Source organism: Cryptomeria japonica, unplaced genomic scaffold (assembly GCF_030272615.1).
Source record: "Cryptomeria japonica unplaced genomic scaffold, Sugi_1.0 HiC_scaffold_1843, whole genome shotgun sequence".
In the NCBI taxonomy this organism is placed as follows: Eukaryota; Viridiplantae; Streptophyta; class Pinopsida; order Cupressales; family Cupressaceae; genus Cryptomeria; species Cryptomeria japonica.
In genome coordinates, this window is record NW_026730119.1 from 1,870 (window position 1) to 22,027 (window position 20,158).

General features: G+C 35.3%; 1 protein-coding gene across 2 annotated transcripts; it reads right to left on the reverse strand.

The window, feature by feature from the left end:
• Positions 1-1,074: 1,074 nt before the first annotated feature.
• On the reverse strand, positions 1,075-18,676 carry LOC131074639 (uncharacterized). Of its 2 annotated transcripts, none has more exons than XM_059216349.1 (6): positions 18,228-18,676; positions 13,277-13,521; positions 12,912-13,170; positions 2,375-2,554; positions 2,002-2,157; positions 1,075-1,731 (listed from the first exon to the last, which is right to left on the reverse strand). In XM_059216349.1, the coding sequence occupies exons 1-6, from the start codon at positions 18,252-18,254 to the stop codon at positions 1,558-1,560; spliced, it is 1,041 nt and encodes a 346-aa protein (XP_059072332.1). In that variant the 5' UTR covers positions 18,255-18,676; the 3' UTR covers positions 1,075-1,557. The 2 variants fall into 2 exon arrangements, with proteins under 2 accessions (XP_059072332.1, XP_059072331.1); XM_059216348.1 differs by having other exon boundaries at positions 18,221-18,672.
• Positions 18,677-20,158: the final 1,482 nt, after the last annotated feature.

Below are 20,158 nucleotides of genomic sequence, written 5' to 3' on the forward strand. Positions count from 1 at the left end.
CTTCAATAAATGACAATAAAATTAAAATCAAGCAATTAGCAATACTCTAACAAACTCCTCGGGCCATTAGTCGTGGATTCAAGGAATTTGACTTGCAAATAAGAAGGATGGCCAGCCTTTTGAATTCATGAGTTGAAGTACAGGCCATTCTTCATCAAGTATGCCACTCCGAGATGGATGGATTGGAGGTCCTGCCATGCTCTTGGGCTTGTCAAGGAAGGCAGTCTTCATGTCTTATCAAGCTCATGGGCTAGGAAGTGAATGAGTGCTCCTGGGCTTTGAGCGAGGAGGACGACCAGCCTCCAAGGTGGATTAAGGGATGAAATGGATCCAAAATCCTTCCATTCTCTTGCAATATAAAGACGACCATCTTGAGATTGTGGTTTCCAAGCATTTCCAAGAAATTCATGATGTAAGGGTTATGTTATGAGGTATTGATTCAAGTATTAGTAATGATATGATTTATTGATCTCAGTATCATTATCTTTAAAAAAAGAGTTGGAGGAGAATTATTACAGAAAATCAAGATAAGTTTATTTTTCTGAATTATTCATAGAAATATAAGTGGAATACCATAATACAAATTCTTCATTTTTGATCAAGTTATATTTATAAATATATTGCATTCTCATATTACGTTGGAATTGTTGTTTTAGGGCTATAATCAGGAATATCCCAAAAAGGGACATTACAGTGTGCACATGGGTGCACATATGAGGGTGACAGTGCAGGTGTTTGGGTACACCTGTGCATATCATGTATGGGTTTGTGAATGCATGCATGCATGGGCATACACAAGTGCAAGAATGTATCAACATGGGCATGTGGGCATGCAAATGTAGGTCCATGGGTGTGAAAGCACCCATGCATCAGTGCATGTGTGTGCACATGTACACATGTACGGGTGTGGTGTGAGTATGTGTGCCTGTGTGCACAAATATGTGTATATGCAAACATTTGTGTGTGGATGTGCATGCGAATATGTGTGTATGCATGTGTATGTGAGTGACAACATTGTATTTGTAACATCCTCCACTTAGCTGTAAGATAATCTGAACTCCTCAACATAGTCTATTTGAACTGGCAAATGCTGCTCAGTGCATAAATAGAATTATATTTAGGAGGAAATAATCATACTTGTTAGTAAGCACATTAAAGATTTACATTACAAAAAGAAAATGGTGAGTACCATCCCAATCTGAAATGTGAAATAAAGCTTAAGCTGTAAAGCACATTTCAGTCATGAAATACTGACCATTGTGAGCTGATACTCTAAATAAATATAAGCATGAATGAATATCCAATCCCTGGACTATTCTATCTCAAGAAATGAATGAATCTAATTTACACCGTCTGAGAGACTAGAGAAGGTTTGAAGTTGAACACTGTTTGCTGCATTGAATCAAAAATAATCCGACTCATTTAGTAAATCTCATAATCTGTTCCCTTCAGCTTTTTGCACAACTCATTCCAATTCTGGACTTGGTCTGGAAGGGCCAGAGTACGAATTTTAAACTGCTGGCTGGTTTAAAGTTGAACACTGATTGCTGCATTGAATCAAACATAATCTGACTCGTTTAGAAAGATTTCATATTCTGTTCCTTTGAGCTTTTTGCACACTTCATTCCAATTCTGGACTTGGTCCGAAAGGGCCCTAGTATGAATTTTAACCTGCTGGCTCTCCAATTTCCTTGATGATACGTTTAAAAACTCTTGTACTTCCATCGCTTTCTGTATATAGTGTCAACTAAATTTAAAATCCAGTCTCAATAGCAGAAACCTCGAGATATTATTTTTTTTGCAATCATGAAATAATAGAATATACAACATTATGAGGGTAATTTACTTTCCAATTTGAATTTTTCTTTTTTATGACTTTCTAGGAAGAATTATTGAAGTTCAAATAAAAATAAGTCTACGAGCTGCAAAAAAAAATACTGTGGAGGAAAAAAGGGCATATATGTACAAGAACCATGACAATTTAGGTTGAAGTAATACTACCTTTGGGTTACTGATTAATTCTTCGTAATATAATACTATATGACGTGTACTTTTGAAAAAGTTCAGAGCATCTCGAGACACCTCCTCAATTCGTTTCAGGTTAGCCAGCAAAAATGTAACATTGATCACTGGCTTATATGTTGCTAACAAATCTGCCTGATAAAATGTCATGTTGGTCAAAGCCTTTAGTAGAAGCTTACTATCTCCACATCTAATACCATCAAACATTCAATTAAAATATGAACAGTTAAGTAACACTAGAATTTTCCATACGATCAGTGTCTCGATCAAAAATGCTAAAAGTATTTATCTTGATTAGTTAATGACACTTATTTTCAACTTTCAGTTTCAAATATGATAGATACATGCATACCTCTTGCTTTGAATGCACATGTGATTTGTGTGTGCCATTCAACTGCTTTGTTTCACGATCGTAAGCATTAGCCAGCACAGAGACCAGTCGTCGCAAAATATTACGCCTGAACAGTAAGATGACAGATACACCTTTTCTATTGAAATAATCAACTATTTCCCTGTTGTATTCCATCACACCCTGCCATGTCCAGTAAGTCAGAAATAATAAGCTAATCTAGCAGACACTCAGCTCACATAAAGAGAACTAACTACACAGTCAGCTCACATAAAGAGAACTAACTACAAAACTAGACATTGTTTCTCATTATCCAAACTGAAACAATGTTGTAGGTATATTTTTAAAAATTAATCAATTGATAGTGACATTTAAAAGTACAAGAAACTCTACAGACCAAGCAACAAATATAATATTCTTTTACTTTATTTGTTATTTGATAAATGCCCTGAGTTCAATAAGGTGAAGCTGCAAAACAAAAATCCTCTAAATCGTGTGTCCCAAGTTGATGAGATTATAATCAAATATGGTTAGTGTATTATGGGTCATAACAATTTTGTCACACAAGGCAAGAGTGTATAGCTGTCACAGCTTGTCCCACTCTATGTGTGTATAAAATGACACAATACAGAACAACTTGGGTAATGTGGCAAACAAGATAGGTATAACACATAGGAAGAGCAGCATCAAATCCAAAGACATGCATCACTTGACATTCATTACTGTAGAGGCATCACTAAGTTGAAACAACGCAATAAATAAACGGTAGAAAATAAATATAACAGTAGCAACAGAAATGTCAATGCCTGGAGAGATTGACATTTTCACTCCCAACCATGCTTCATAGGGTTCAAACTAGCTTTTTGTGGGGTTCAAGGGCTTTAATATATAAATGTCCTGTTCACTTCAGGCACTTCAAAAATACTAATAACAGCTCACTTAAAGATTGAAGCAAGATCTGTGGACATAACAACACTTATGGCTTATAAAATATAGGGAATTTGCAGTAATAAAAACCAAAAAAAATTGCCAAATTCATAGCCAGCAAATCATCCCCAAGAATCAAATTTGTCACCACAGAAAACCACAGCAGAATTAATTTAACCAATCAGCAGTACATTTAACTTCACAAAAGTAAAGCAACAATAATTACCATTGGCAATGAATGCAGAAAAGGTCAAGCATTACTAACTCTTAACTATTTTATGGAATTGCAGTTGATACAAATTATTTCTAGTCACTATGTCATGAATGATGTCCAAAATCTATTTCTTGTTAAGTAGGAAGTAAAATATCCATTAGTAACTGATTGTGTCACGTTAAACTGTAGTCCTAGATGTCCCTCATTTCAAAAGCTTGTTGACCTACATGGGTCCTAATTGTTTGACAGAGGCTGAAAGTTGCCAAGTGGCATATTCTATCAGTTTATCAAACTACTAAACAGCATATTCATTATTTCTCAACTTTCTTGCTGTTTTCTTCTTCTGGTGTTTTAACTGGATCACGGACTTGTATTTGAACCTCCTTAATAATGCCACAACTTAATAGAGTATCCGATACATTTATGTGATATGGTAGCTGAAGCTTGCATCCTACAGTTGTAGATGAATGTGGGACTAAGTCCTGTTGTGACCTTTTTCACACATCGCCCCATTGCAAATGGGAACCCCCCTGTTTTTGCTTTTTAGGGTTTTGCCTTGGCGTCACAACTGCTAAGTCCAATCTTTTTGCAATGAGGAGTTAGAATTTTGAGTGGTCATAAGTCAGTTTGTGCAAATCATGGTCAGAACAGTGTTTTGAGTCTTGACACACTCAGTGTGCTTAAGGAGTCCGAAGGATGAAAAACGCAATTATTTTGGGTCATTTTGGACAACTTCCTATTTTTGGAAATTTTGCTTTTTCTGCTTTTTCCTATTTTTTAGGAAGTTTTGTTTTTGGCACTTTAAGCATGATCCCCAAAGTGTCTATTTTTAGAAAGTTTTTCCTATTGAAAATGGTCAAGAATTTCACCCAAAATTCAAATTTTGTACGACTGCTTATATCAATTAACCATATATTGCTGTTTATGACTGCTTATATAGCATAGCGAATATTATTTGTATCTGCTCATTACTGATTAATGATTTGCTGTTGCTTATGTCTGATTATTGTATGTTAAACAGATGCATAATACTGGAATTTTTTATATGTTCTGAATGATTATTGAAGTCAGTAATGGTAGAGGAAATGAGGGATTACAAGAGGGGTACAGCAATATATACAACAAAAATCTCATACCAAACTATAATATTGAATCAAACTGCTGTACATTTAATTATTAATATTCAATCTAATCTGTCTGATTCGATGATATTTGTATGATTGATTGATTGATTCAATGAATTCCTTTGATTGGATGATTTGAGGTATTGGTGAGTGATGACTTGAGGTATTGGTGAGTGATGACTAAGTGATTGTTGAATAGATGATTGATGAGTGAGTGAGTGATCCTTGAGTGCTTGGAATGACCTCTCTTTATACTTTATTGGGAGAAGAGCCACCACCTTTCATAGGAATCGAGGCACCACCTTTCATAACAATTGAGTCACCACTTTTCATTTCTGCCTTTGAGAATAATATAATCTTCTCCAAATTGATCTCCCTTCCCTCTCTTCCTCAAATGAACCTTCTTCCCTTTATATCTTCCCATGTAAGGAAGAGATCACATCTCTTCATCATGCCACCCTTCGAAATAGTACAACCCTTCATAATTCTTGCCCTTTGGAAGAGTCCCTTCCTTATCCACTTCCCATTCATTTCTTCTTCCATTAATCCATCCTTGATTCACATGCTTCCTTCATTTCTTCCCTCCTCCTTATCCCATTTCAAATGATCTCTTCTCCCTCTTATATCTCATTTTTGATAGAGTCACAACTCTTCATTCCATGCCTTTTGACCATTCATTAACTTAATTACATTTTAATTATATTATATTATATATTATTTTATGTTTTAAATATTATTATTTATCATTAAATCCTATTTCAAAATGGGGACATTACAATGGAGATGTGTTATAGTAGAACAGAAAAAAATACCCTACCTAATGCCATGTGATTTCAGGATCTCTGTTGCTTATGATATCCTTCAGCGATCTGTAATTTGAAAATGTTTCTACATAACTACAGGTACAAGGTTAGAAACCTTGGATCATACACAAGGAATGAATGTAGCTAACTTGACATCTCCCAAATACCCCTATGACATTAGGGGATTACACATGCAACAAAATATACAAATATACTTTCCCATGTGTTATCAAGCACTGAAAAAGTGGCAACCTTCCCTGACATAGGTAATCTTCCAAGTTGATTAGTTTAACAATTAAGGCAAGTTGTTATTGAAAATAAACTAGACGGCACAGTAAGTGGGAGACTAACAGTCTTCCAACAGTCTTCCCTGCTGCCTATTTCTGATGTTCCTGTTCTGCTCGCTCTTGGTGTTCTTTGTCCCTTTCATGCTCATGGGTGCTCTTCCTTGCTTTCCAATGGTCGTGGGATTCTTGGGTGATGAGCTGGTTTTTTCAAACTTCCAGATTTTGTTGTCATTGTTTTATTTTGCATTTATTTCCGGGTTGCCTTTTCTTCCAGCCATCTTGGTTCTCTCGTGGGGAATCTACCTGAATTTATTGCAGATTGATGTGCTTGCTTGCTACCATTTTAGCACCGTTTGCCTTGCATGATTTTTTATGTTAGAGAGTGTTTATTGCCCTTTAGTGTTCTCCGATTAAGGATTTATGATGGAGGTTCAGTTGGCATTAATTCATTAAGGTAGTGAGGTGTCAGATGATGTGGATGGCAGTGGAGAAATTTTTGCAGACGATATTTCAGTTAGTAGTTTGGGTGAGAAACGTCTGGTGCAGGAGGTGCCTGGTAAATTGTCTTACAAAGAAGCTAGGGATGGTAAAGCCTTCTGTGTTCCTACGACCACCCTCTTTTCCATCATTGATAATGGCAATGGCAGAGAAAGAGGGATGGGAGGTGTCTACAACACTGAAGAAGAGCAACCCGTCGAAGGAAAACACAGTAAACTGTCTGCTAGCTGTGGTAAGCTCGTCCTTTCTCCTAATTTGGATATGCTACAAGCTTTGGAAGAGGAAGAAAATAGGTTAAGTTATATTGCTGTCTTTTTGGTGTGTTTGGATACTATTGTCTTCCATCCAAGAAGTTTTTCAACAACTGGTTGGGCAAGGTGGAAAAGAAGTTAGAATTGTATGTCAGGTTTTGGCATATGATTCAAAAGGGCATATTTGTTTTTTTTTCTAAAAGAATCACAAAATGCAAGAAAGAATCCTTAAAAAAGAATTCTGAATCGTTGGATAGTATCTATTTAGGGCTTTGTCTTTGTTCCCAGAAGCCAAGCCAGAGAAATATGTTTGGCTCCTTGATGGCTTGAGGTGAAAAATCTTGCTCCACAGTTGTGGATTTTCATGCCCTGACTGTTGGAAGTGGAACCCATAGGGGAAAGCCTTCAAACTGAAGAAACAATTTTTACCCTTCCTCATCTTAATTCTAGGGTTCAAAATTTTCTTAGACCTAATGTTGAAATCCCAGAAATTTTGGAAAGCAATCCCAACAATAAGGTAATTTTCTATGATCTTGAATGCTTAGGGGGTCTTTATGCCTGTTCCTTTGTAAAATGAATGGATATCAAAGAAAAGGCTGCCCTAGGTTGCCAAAAAAGGTGCAGAACCCTACAATTATTAGTGATAATAAAATCCCCAGTGACCAGGGTAGAAGTAATGTTGATTTGAATGTGGAAAAAAATACTCACATCATCAATGAAACCACTCAAAAACACTCTAAAACAGACATAGCAAATGATACTACTAGCATTAAAGACCGTGGTGACCATTGATATTTGTAAAAGAATCTACCTAAAGGACAATGAGGAATATAAGATTTTTCCTACAAAAAAGGTTGAGGAGGATGTATGTGTACCGCTTGAGTTTCCTGAAAGAGTTGTCAAAAAAAAAAGGCCCAACAATTGGCTATTGAGAAATTAGGAGCTCAAAGTGTTAGCAAGCTTCCCAAGGCCTCTCCCATATTGCCAAACCCAAATGAAGCCAAGTAGTCTGACAGTAGGGAGTCTTCCCAAGAGCCCAACCTAAACAAGCAAAGTATTGTGTTGGAACATAACAACCCACTCTTTATATAAGAGGTTGGGGAGATAGAGAAGGAAGCTCCCTAAAGAAGTTGGAAAGAAAAATAGCAATAAAAAGGGTAAAGAGTAAAGGCTTCCAAAATGTTTTGATAAATTATATTAAAAACCATAAATCCAGTGCCTCTTCCACTCCTCCTTAATGAGCATGCTCTGTGTTAGCTGGAATGTCAGGGGCTTAGAATTCCCTGGAAAAAAAAACATTCTGAGATTGTTTTGTACAAGATGTCAAAGATCCAAGAAATAAAGGCAACTTTCAGTTTGAGCATGTATTAGAATTCTTTGGAGGAATTTGATATTTTTCTCTACCAATCATATGAAGGGAAAAGGTGCTGCTGCCATTCTTTTAAGAGACTCTTGGACATTTTCATGTTTGATAAGGGGGTTTCCCCTTGTAATAGAGCTGGTTGGGTTAACTTGAAAAGACAGGATTGAGTTTGGTAACTACTCTATATATGCTCCTAACAAGTATAAAGAAAGATGTATACTGTGGAATTGGCTTGTGCAATATCTACCCAAGGTTCCCTAGATTTTAGTGGGGGACTTCAATATCGTTGAGAACAAAGAGGGCAAAGAGGGAGGCAAGGAGGTTCTGTGGAAAGGCAATAAGTTGTTTTTAAGTCTAAAATGAAAAGAGTTTTAATACCAAGGACCCTCTGGAAAAGATTAAAATTTCCAAGAAGAAGATCTGGTATACTTGGTGTAATAACCAAGCCCCTAGTAAGAGAGTGTACTTGAGACTGGATAGAGTGTATGTCAAAGCAGATTTTCTTGAATTCTCTGTGGTAGTGGATGAATTCCTAGTAAAAGTAATTCCTGCTACAATATCAGACCATTTCCCCATTGAAGTATTGGCTAACTTTAAAAGAAGTAATTGTAAGACTCTAACGCAAAAATTCTCAGTTGTTCAAACTGAATAGCCTGCTGCTTCAAGATAAAGATTGCATGGTCAATATCAAAAGGGTGGGAATGATTAACAAATGTCTCTTTCATAACTCGGCCATTGAAGTAATTGTAAGACTCAACGCAAAAATTCTCAGTTGTTCAAACTGAATAGCCTGCTGCTTCAAGATAAAGATTGTATGGTCAATATCAAAAGGGTGGGAATGATTAACAAATGTCTCTTTCACAACTCGGCCATTGAAGGATGGGAAAAGACTACCACTGCTTGGAAAGAAATTCGAAAGGTTGTGAGAAAGAAAAAGGACCTCAACAGGAGGAGAGTTGAGTTTTCTTAAGGAGAGATTGTTGGAGATAGAATTTTGCATGCAGCAAAACGGTTCTAACATCCTTCTTTATAACAACTTGGTTGAAACCAAGCATCAGTTAAGATGCCTTCAGAAATTCAAAAACAATGGTGCCAAGATTCAAGATATGCTCACCTGGTTCAAAAAAGGTTATAAGGGGACCAAGTACTTCTTCAATATCTTGAAGGCCAAGCATAATAGAGAAAATATCAGCCCCATTCTGGTTGGAGAAGAGTTATTAGAAGATGTAAACATGATTGAGAAAGCTTTTCTGAGTTTCTATAAAAAAATTGGTCTCGTTAGAGGAAGACTCTCCGAGCTTAGCTACTAGAACCTTTATTAAAAGAATCATTCCTTCAAAACTTGGTGAGTGTGATAGAGAGGAGCTCAGTACAAAAATTGATAAGGATGAAATTATTAGAGTAATTAATTCTTTCAAATCTGGGAAGTCCCCTGGATCTAATGATATCCCTATTGAATTTTACAAGAAAAAATCATGATTGGTTGCTGAAAATCTTCTGAAGGTGTATAAAGAAGCCTTTGATAAAGGAACTCTTGGACCAAGTATAAACAAAGGATTAATAAAGTTGTTGCCAAAAGAAGGTGATAAGTACTTGATTAAGAATTGGAAGCCAATTACTTTGTTGAATTCTTCATATAAAGTCCTTGCCAAGCTACATGCTCAAAGGTTGAAAGATATTCCAGTTGGAATTATTAATCACCAGTTGGAAAGCATGAACTGGGCAAAATACAAAAATCAAAAGATGGGTATGGTGTTACTGGATAATATATATAGAGAGAGAGAGAGAGGGAGAGAGAGAGAGAGAGAGATGTATATATATACATACATACATATATATCATCTAGTAACACCATACCCACCTTTTGATTTTTGTATTTGGCCCAGTTTTCCAACTGGTGATTAGGTTTTCAAGGATATGCGTGTGTGTGTGTATTATATATGTATACCCTTAAGGGCCTTAAGGGAACTAGATTAATCCGTCTTCAAAAGTATGGATTGCACCAGCAGAATGTAGAAAACACAGTACAAGAAATTACTCCTCAATCTCAAATCCATACATACATACACACATACACACACACAAACATACATACACACATACACAGACACATACATACATATATGCACACACATACACAGACACATACATACATATATGCACACACACACATACATAGATAGATAGAAGGCAACCTTGTAGATCACAAGGGACATCTAAGGCTCAAAGAACACGTCCCTTGAACAGATATCAAGGAATGAATACATATATACAAAAATGATTGAAGACTTGAATGAAGAAGGGGACCTCGTTGATCATTCGGAACATCCAAAGATCAAAGAAAACATCCTCTAAAGGGAACTAGAGGAATCCATCTTCGAAAGCATGGACTGTACCAAGAAAACACACTAGAAGGCCTAACCCCTCCACCTCAAACCCTTGCTCTAGTTATACATACCTCCCAAATTTGGGTTCATCGTCCTCGACATCCCCCCATCTCCCATTCCCAAAACTCCAAGAACATACTTATGTTTATTCAGTAAGAAAATGTATTTTTACAATTGAAAAAAAAAACGAGTAATTTTGTATTGTGTACAGGTTGCCATGCTCTTGTGTAGAACTTTATACATCAGCTTTAGCCACTAACCTTAACCAAGCTGAGATGAGATGGTATTGAGTTAAACTACATCTTTTATCACACAAAATCATAACTTATGCATTATGCAGCCCATGCAACAGACTTACTAATGTTTGGCCTATTTACAATGATTTTCAATTTATGTGATACTGTAGTATTCTATTTCAAGCACTATTTGAGCCACAATGTTGCTATTGAATCAACTTCCAGCTGCTGTTCCATGATGCTATACACTTCCCAAATTCTCTGAGGCAAAGATCACTGGTAGTGGCCCAGCCTGAGAATTAACTGCATCCAATCCCATTAGCCAATATGTGGATCCCAGACAATAGAGAATATGGAAGGAATTAGTCCCCTAATCAACTCAAGCAATTGAGATCGATAGGACAGATCAGAAGCTAAGAAGAAAATTCACCATAGAAAATTCACCATATCCTCTAGAATAGAGCTCATTTTTCTCGTTCTGACACAAAGATCAGATACTATCGAAGATCAGTTGATCAGGATATGGGCTAATTACGGAGATTTTGGGTCAACAGACTAAATCTCAATTTTGACCAATAAGCTGCCATAGTGAACTATAATTGGAAGCTTAAAAACTTACAAGATGGGATGATTGCCCCTCTATCCTATTGCTTGAATGCCAAATCCCTAACTTATCGGCATTTTTGGCATTGCAACACAGTTGCAAATGACCCACGATACATTAGTTATATTGTTCACATTTTAAACATTTCTCTCTGGATGATGAGCTGTTTTATTTTACACCCAACTAAATAACAGTGTCTATCTCAAAAGCTTCTGGAGTTTCATAATGATCCATATATAGTAGCTCTAGTACAAGCCATGTCCATATCCTAGTAAATCCATTTCGAAATTGGGAACATTTCCAGGGTACTTGCTGTTTTTATTTTAAAAAATTTACTACTTTCAATTATACCAGAATGAAATAAAGGATCATATACATGCGTTTCTTTTCACAAGGATAAAAACACCTAGCTTCTCACTATTATAATGAGTGAACTCCATGGATGGAAACCTTTCCTAACACAGGGTCTAGCATGACTACACGCCCAGTAATATCTGAAGACTGGCCATTCTGTAATTCTCCTATTTTGTCTATACGATAATAAAGAATTGTCTACAGTCTACACTACTAACACTTGATTAAGCACCCTGTTCTAAACGAAATTTTAATAAGTTCACACATAATTATATATCTATGTTGTTTACAATCTTAAGTAGAGACTCATCCTTAAAAAGCCTTCCTGTATAAGTACATTGGCTGAATACCTCTCCCTTTGCAGGACAAATGACATGTAATAAACATTTCCACTTTTGTCAATTCGTTCATCTTCACAAGTATATAATCATTCTAATTATTATTTTTATAAGGCTACTGAAACATTTAACAAAAATTACTTGGATAATCCTTTTGGCCTCTTTAAACTGAGGCACTCACCTTTCTTTGAAAAAAGTCAAATCCATTAGATGCTATGAAAAGGTTGGAGGAATGAATGATGGAAGAAGAGCAAAGTTTACTTCTCACATCCAATTTCTCCTATAAGAATGAAGGTTCTCATTTTATTGTTCCCTTATGAAATTTTCCCTTCAACTTTTTGGACAGTAGCTTCCACAGGTTCCATTGATGTGTGTTATCTATCCCTCTACTCACCACTCCACCTTGAAGGGGTTTAGTTCACAATATGTGGCTCCCGTTTCCAAAAGCAGCACTATAAACTATAAAGTACTCTTTAAAACACCACACTGGGCTCTCCAATGTCAATTTTAGATTGTATAAGTGACATAGAAGGAAATTCCATCCATTATGGCGAACAAAAGCATGCTGTCAAGAATATATCCATATAACTTCTTTTTTGTTTCTTGCAATGTGATGATTTCATTCATAGATATTCAAACGTTCACACAATATGGATCTACACCCATTCCTCATCAAAGATACCATATGAATTTTCTGTCCATCCTAAAAATAGCAATATTATTGTCTGTCCATCCTAAAAATGAATCAATGATGAGCTCTGTCATTGGTATAAGTTCTTTCAAGACTAGCATGTTTCTGAGATACGAATTCACAATCAAAGTAAGGAATTTTCATGGCAATTATCATGTACAAAAGACATGAAATGGTTCTTACTTCTTCACATGGTTGGTACTTCAAAGATTTTTCATTCCAAATTAGAAACAAGCTATTTGAAAAACAGATGTGCAACTATGCAGTGACCATTTCTTTGAAGCTCTGTAATTATTGTCTAGATCCCAACCTCAACCAGGAAGCTTAGTTTCAGATAGTGATTTTACAATGAAGAAATCCATGCCAGGTCAAAAATTACAAACTTTCAACAACAACAATAATAATTCTGGTTCATTGCTTGTTTCATATTTATCAGTGCTTGTATGGAATATCAAAATAGTACCTGATTAAGCATCCATTTAAGCCCTATTGCAGCTGAACATTCATTCTTCGCAGCACTACTGGACCAATCCATATTATAAACATTATCCAGTGTTTGCAATATTGTCAAAACATTTTTTCTTCTTTCTTTCACTGAAAATACCTCTCCATTTGAACTAATATTTGGATGGCTATTCAATAATGTTTCAAACCACCCACTTCCAGATCTTTGCATGGATAAAATGGCAAAGAATTGCACTGGTGTACAAGCACATTCCTTCCTATTAAAAAACAGGAAATAATGGAACATTTAAAAATTGATTAATAACCCTAAGAAATCCGTATCAACTTAAAATACAAAAAAAATGACTCAGAAAATTACAATACCTATTATATGTTCTTGGTTGGGGATAGTGTATATATACATTTTCCTGTGACACTGCAGGTGATATCTGACAGGAGTGATCTTTCATTTTCTTTTGATGAGGAAGTACATATTTGGTTTTAACATCTGTATTACTTTGCTTAATGCAAATAAAGCATATATAAATCCCAAGTAATGCTGTGAAAATCAGTAATATCATTCTCCTTAAGAGAGGTGATTTCTTGGATGTTTTTCCCACTAGTAAATCCTGCATAGAGAAACAACTTTCCTCATCACTATTTCTTATTCATCAACCAAAGAAAAATATCTTTAAGAGTAAACACAAATATTTTCAAGGCAAAATATAAATCCAATGAGATAAATCATAAAACAAAGAGAAGCTTAGAGTAGAAAGAAGAATTCCTTAAACTATAAGCAAACAGCCCATGGTCGAATTTAATAATATATAGGTTTACTTTTCAGATACACATGAATTCATATCAAAGAATACAATGCATCTAGGTGTTCACCAGTAGATCATTCACTATTGTTATTGCCAGTGACCCCTTAGCTATTTTTTCAGCAGTATATTACTGTTTTTGCCAGTGACCCTTTTGCCATCTGTTCACAAGTAGATTGTTGTTATTACCAGTGACCCTTAGAAAGAAACTGACTCATTTTTTCTATGTTTATTTTCCTTCCTTTTCACTATAAAATTTTAAATAAAGCTCCAAGCACAAGATACAACATCACTAGTTTCTCTGTGACTACAATGGTAATTCTGCATTGACTACCCGCTTAGGAGCTAATTTAGCAGACTTTTGGAATATAAGACCAGAGAACTTCAGCTCGGACTTCTTCTCATCGCTCAAATTTCTTATCAAAATGACAAGGCTTTGAAATAAATGAAATTTACAAATTTTCATATTGCTCATATCTGCACCATCATTACAAGCTCCTGTAAACCCCAAGAATATGCAATGAAACAAAGAAAGGTATATTTGGTATTCAAACAATTATTCATAATTTCAACTGATAAAGTTAACATAGACATAAACAGCTATCCTTTGGTGTAAGATTTGTCCACAGAAGAGCACCTAGTTGGAAATTATGCCAAAAAGTCCTGATCAATGCATTGAATATTCTAATCAAAGACACATATTGGTCAGTCGCACTGAAAATGTATTGCATATGGTTAGTTTTAAAAACTAAATAGAAAATGGAACAAAAATATTAGAATCATTATCATAGAGATAGAAGAATGCTACAGAAGACCATGAGAATTTTTCCTAGGGGACATGATGAATCTGTGTCGATATTGATCAGCCATCAGAGTCTGAGACTATGGTTTGTGAAGCCACAATTTGGCTTTAAGACTCAAGAGGAGCAACAGGAATCAAAAAATTAGGAAAAAGGTTACCTTGCAATAGAAAACAATCCCAAACAGTTAATACTATTAGTTGATATATATAAAATGTTCTGATCATGTTTTTAATGAATAATGAATATCAACTGATACTGTACACAGAATTTGACTAGTAGCATCTCCCAAATTTCATCTCCAAAACATATATTTCCATCCTCACAAATTTGACTTGGTCTGAACTTCCCCTTAGAGCTAAAGTATTCTGCTTTGAGTCACACAGAAAATTACATACGATGAAACAAACTCTGGTGTGGAAAGTGGGATTGCAAAGACAAAGACTTGCATCGGGAAGAATTTGAGCTGGCATCTTCGTACCATGAGGCTATGACACAAATTGCAACCAATTATTATGCACATTTTATTGATGGTTGGTGTGCTTATTGTTTGTATAATTTTGTCTGTACTTTCTTTACATATTCTTTGTGATGCACATCATGAGCTATATCTTAAAAGTGCCAGTTAACATATTGATGTCCACTGTCACTTTATTTTATGGAATTTAAAAGCACTTAAATAGTATTTTATTTTGAGATTTAAAAGACATGTTTCGTAAATAAGTTATAAGTACTGGTTATCATGATGGGACATTCTTTTTTATATTATACCACTTTATTTTACAGGCAAGGATATGACAAAGTAGTGTATAAATATCAGTAAGTCTAACTGCCAACGAAAAATAGCTGAGATGAATGCCAAATAGCATTGACCATTTGATTTATCGCCTTACAGAAGATTTGGCAATGCCCATTTTCTTTTTGCTCAATTCAAGAGACCAAGCAGTGACAATCACAAGCTGGTATTTCCCACAAGAGCTTCCGAGGTCAAATTCTTTTGTTGTTGTGGAGTTGTCCTTGCTTGAGTTCTCTTGTTATTATTCATATTTCATTTCCAGCAAAATATGCACACATCATCTAGCATAAACCACATTCAATCAACTTCCATTTGATGTTCATTCAAGTAATAGCAGCAATTTATATTCCAAAGATACATAATTTTCAAGTAAAAAATTAGGAAATTGCAAATCATATTGGTATCAAAGAAGTTTGATCTTTGGAAGTTTTTAGAAGCAGTTCAATTGGTTTTATGGTAGATATAATGTCATGGAAGGAAGAACTATAGCCTTAACAATTGAAGAGGTGAGGCAGATAGCTAGAGAAGAAGAAATGTCACATGAGGACCTTGTAGAGAGAGCATTCATCTTGCATTCACAACTGGAATTCAAGATAAAGCAACAAGAACTTATGGCAAGCAACAAGCATCCATATATAAGGTGGTTTGTGCTCTTTCCAAGAAACTTATAGTAGAAGGAGAGAAGAACCATTAAGAAGAGAACAAGAATTCACAGATGAAGAAGAGCAAAATAAAGAAAAAACCAAGGACACAAGATGCTGAAATTATACATAGTTTGTTGAAGCAAATGACTGTATACTTTAGTGTGGATGAAGTTGATAAAGCATAAAAGATTTTTTTGAATGTCTAAAAACTGGAGAGTAAATTAAGAAGAAGCCAATAGTTGCTAAAAGATGATTTCAAGGAATTGTTAAATACTATTTTTTAGTACTTTTTACCAGAAAGCACGAAAGGAACAAGAAAGAAGAAGGAGAGAAGGGAAGAAAAGCAAGCAAGAGCAACCTAAGTGGACTAAATGTGCAGAAAAACACCTGGATAGCTCAAACAACATGAAAATAACGTATATCAGAAGCTTTTGTCTCTCATGGCAATGGAAATGTGTGTATGAGTTTCACAATGGGGCAACTAACACTTGATAGAAATACAAAGTTTAACTTTACATAGATCAGGCAACATGCAGCTGAAACAAAGTACAAGAAAGAAAGAAAATATGGCGTGCAGTTGAGAAAGATCTACAAGGTTTGATTAAATGCCATTCAACAAACTGAAAAGTTGAATTTTATAAGAATGAAAATCATTATATCCATTCATGAGCCTATAATTCTATTTGTTGAAATTCCATCCATTACCACTGGTACAAAAATCACAAACATGGTTGCATCCATCCTAACTAAGAGAATAAGATTCTGCATGTTTCTTACAAAATCTTCAAAAACCTAAGAGCACCAGGAAAGCCTTTGAATTCTACAAATATGCTTCAGAACTCTAAAAACCTAATCATTCATTCTTACATTTTTATTTTTCTTATTTATTATATAGCATGATGAAATTACTTGCATGACTACACTCCATCTTTTCCTCCACTCAAAACCTTTAGATATATTTTGCATATCCTGGGTCCATAAATATCCTAGCATATATTTTATAATTTATTTAACTGCAGAAAAAGAAAAAGAAAAATCTTATAATGTTCAGAGGTGAATATAATCTAAAACTAAAAGTGAATTTTTTCGATGTTTACAAGTACACAAATCAGATTTCTCTAGATATACTTGACCATCATAGCATAACAATAAGTTCATTGGGCCACCTGAAGATTAACTGATTAAGTACAATACCAAGCCAATGCCTTATCTATTGGATAACAAAACTAATGAAGATTATATATGACCCACAATTCGAAGTGCATTTTCATTAATAACAGGGCCCTCTGAACAAAAAAATATTGGCCACAATGATGGATGAAAAGCAATTTTGTCTAGGATGTTTCACACATAATGAAACCGGGTACAGAGATGTCCTCATACAACTGAGTTGAAAAAAGAAGCTCCTGAGTTTTTAAAAGACCTCCAATTGCCTTGAAATGGAGTGATCGAAGGTGTTATTTCTATTAACGAAATAGGGTTTAACACAAATAAAGAGCTCCAAATGCAACATATATTTCCTAAAAGTTTATAATGCCTTAAAACATTTGTCATGGCTTCCAATCAGAAACGCAAAGTTTGAGGAAGAAGAACCCTAGATTAAAACTTAACCACTTATCCATCTTTACTTTTTCTTATTTTCACTTTGGTCTCCACTAAAACATTAGTAAGATATAAATAAAACCACCAACATTGCTGGCTCAATTGCAAGATATGATCTACAGTGTAACAACAACTGAGAAGTTTCCTGGAAGTGTTCGCTGTGAGATAAGAATGATTCACCTGGAGGAAAGGGGGACTAAAAATATCATCATACACGTCCATCAACAAGCGTCCTTTGAAAATTTGGACCGATTTAAATAACTAATTTACGAGGCTACTTATAGAATTATGTGATACAGAGCCCTTAACATCGATTGAACGGTTTTTATGTAAGGAATGCCTCTGCACTGTATCAAATTATATAACGATTTATTGGGATCAACTGCATAATTTTGGGCCACCCATATTACTAGCATCAGTATGTTGAGAGGTAAACCATAGCCAGGCCAAGACGGTATCTATGATCAGTAAAATATAGTAAAACCCTACCCAGAACCCAATCTTCCTTGTTTAAAGCATAGAACCTGGGATTACAAAAACATACAACTGTACTGAAGTGGTTCTGAGATATTATTACTGTTTAATAAAAATGAGATGAATGATTATGTGGGTCAAGATCAATACTGTTTAACATAGCTGAGATGAATGCAAAAGAAATGACAGACCTTGTACCATGTGCAAGTACAGCTGCATCGGCATTTGCTTTTACACCACTCTTCACTCATGGCTTCCAATTTGTATCTGCTATATTTTTGTTATTTCAAAGCGGAACGCAGACTGCCATGGTTTCTTATTTGCAACATCAGCGGCTTACGACAGATAGTAGGACAACGAATTATGATGTAATCCAATCAGTTAAGATAATTGGCAACTAGCACACACAAGTGCCATAAAGGGAGGACTGAAACATAAAGAGAACTGAATTCTTGTCCCCTCCTCGCGCATGCAAACTCCACTTGCTCCTCCTTTCTGCAACAGAGATTTCTCCAGAAACACGAAGTTCAATAGGATAATAATAGATTGTTTAAATATAGATGCAATATTTTAAGCCGCCAGATAATTTTGGGATGCGGTTCCGAGGGGCCCACAATTACCACGAGTATATTTACACCATCGTTATTCCTCCCCCATAGAATTCAAATCCGTAAGATCCTTCCCAACGGGAATGTTTTTCACTTAGGTAGTGGTAAATCTGTTGACACCCCACGCATCGATCCCTGGTGTTTATTAACTAATTCTTGAAATATCTCTTTTCTTTCTTTATGTTCTTTCTTTATGTTCTTTCTTTACCGTTGTGCTTGTTTTTTAATTCTTTCTTTGTTTTTATTTTCTTGTATTTTTTTAGTTCCATAAAACAACAATTTATATCATTACATAGAAGTGATGAAACTTGTGTTCAAAGAAGTTTTATTTGGTTAATACCTAGAAGGTGTGTTAGGGGTAGTGGGATGGATTTGGTTTTTAAAGGTCATCTTAGAAAGTAGGTAGTTGATTTTGTAGGATTGTGATTTTTCAAGGGGTTGAAAGAACAACTTTTTCATTTAAATTGGGTTTTTCATAAGGTTTTTTATATTTGAATGGTCATGGATGAAAAAATTTTAATTCAAATTTGTAGGTGGCTCAGTCAAAGCTTGGCATTACTAGAATGTTCTCTATACATGTGATTATGAGGGCAAATGTGATTCTTTCCGAGTATGGTGGATCATGGAATAATGTTACGAAACTTTTTCCGCAAAGTGAAAAGGAATTGTTTTTCATGAGATTACTCTTTAAAATTAAAAGGGGGATAGCAAAATAAAGGAATCATGCTACTTCAATTATAATGAGAATTAATAAAGAATATTTATTATATACTCTTTTAAAAAGGGAGGAATAATTGTATTTATTTAAATAATTATTAAAAGATAACCTTGTGTGAAAAGGTCTTTTTGATGGGCCTTTTAACACACTCAATGTGAGCTAAATGGTTTCACTCAATCTCTCCTAAAAGAGGTGGAAATGACAAGATTTCAAACCTCCCAAGGTGTCTTTGGTCAAGTCACAACAATATTAGATAGCTTAGTGTTCTATGATGGCATGTTTAACGAGGGATATTGATGAGGAGGCAACAGATCATAAGGATAACTTTGAACCAACCAACCTCTAAAATCCCTAATTCCAAAACTCCTTACACAAGACCAAGTCAAGCAATGGTTCAATGACACCAAACAACACTTAGGAAGACCCAAAGGCTCCACCATGTCCACTTACAAATAACTAACACTTCTCAAGTTCTTGTGTGACTACCCACATGCTTGCATACATGAGTGGGCTACTACTAGGCTTTAGGGTTTGAATGGCCCATTTGACCAATTCAATACAACAATCCTTGGAGGGGTGTTCTCACAACACCTTAACACAAATGAAACATGATTTCATGGTTTAGATCCACTGGAACATTAATTTTGACTCACTCGCCAACAAACAGAACCGGTTGCAATTAGGCCTCCATTTGAAGGAATCGGGTGATAACTTTTGACACCTTGAGGATCTAGGCAAACAAATTATGTTTTTGGATACCCTTTTGGGAGTTCTCAACAATATCTCAGTTTCTGGTACCGGAA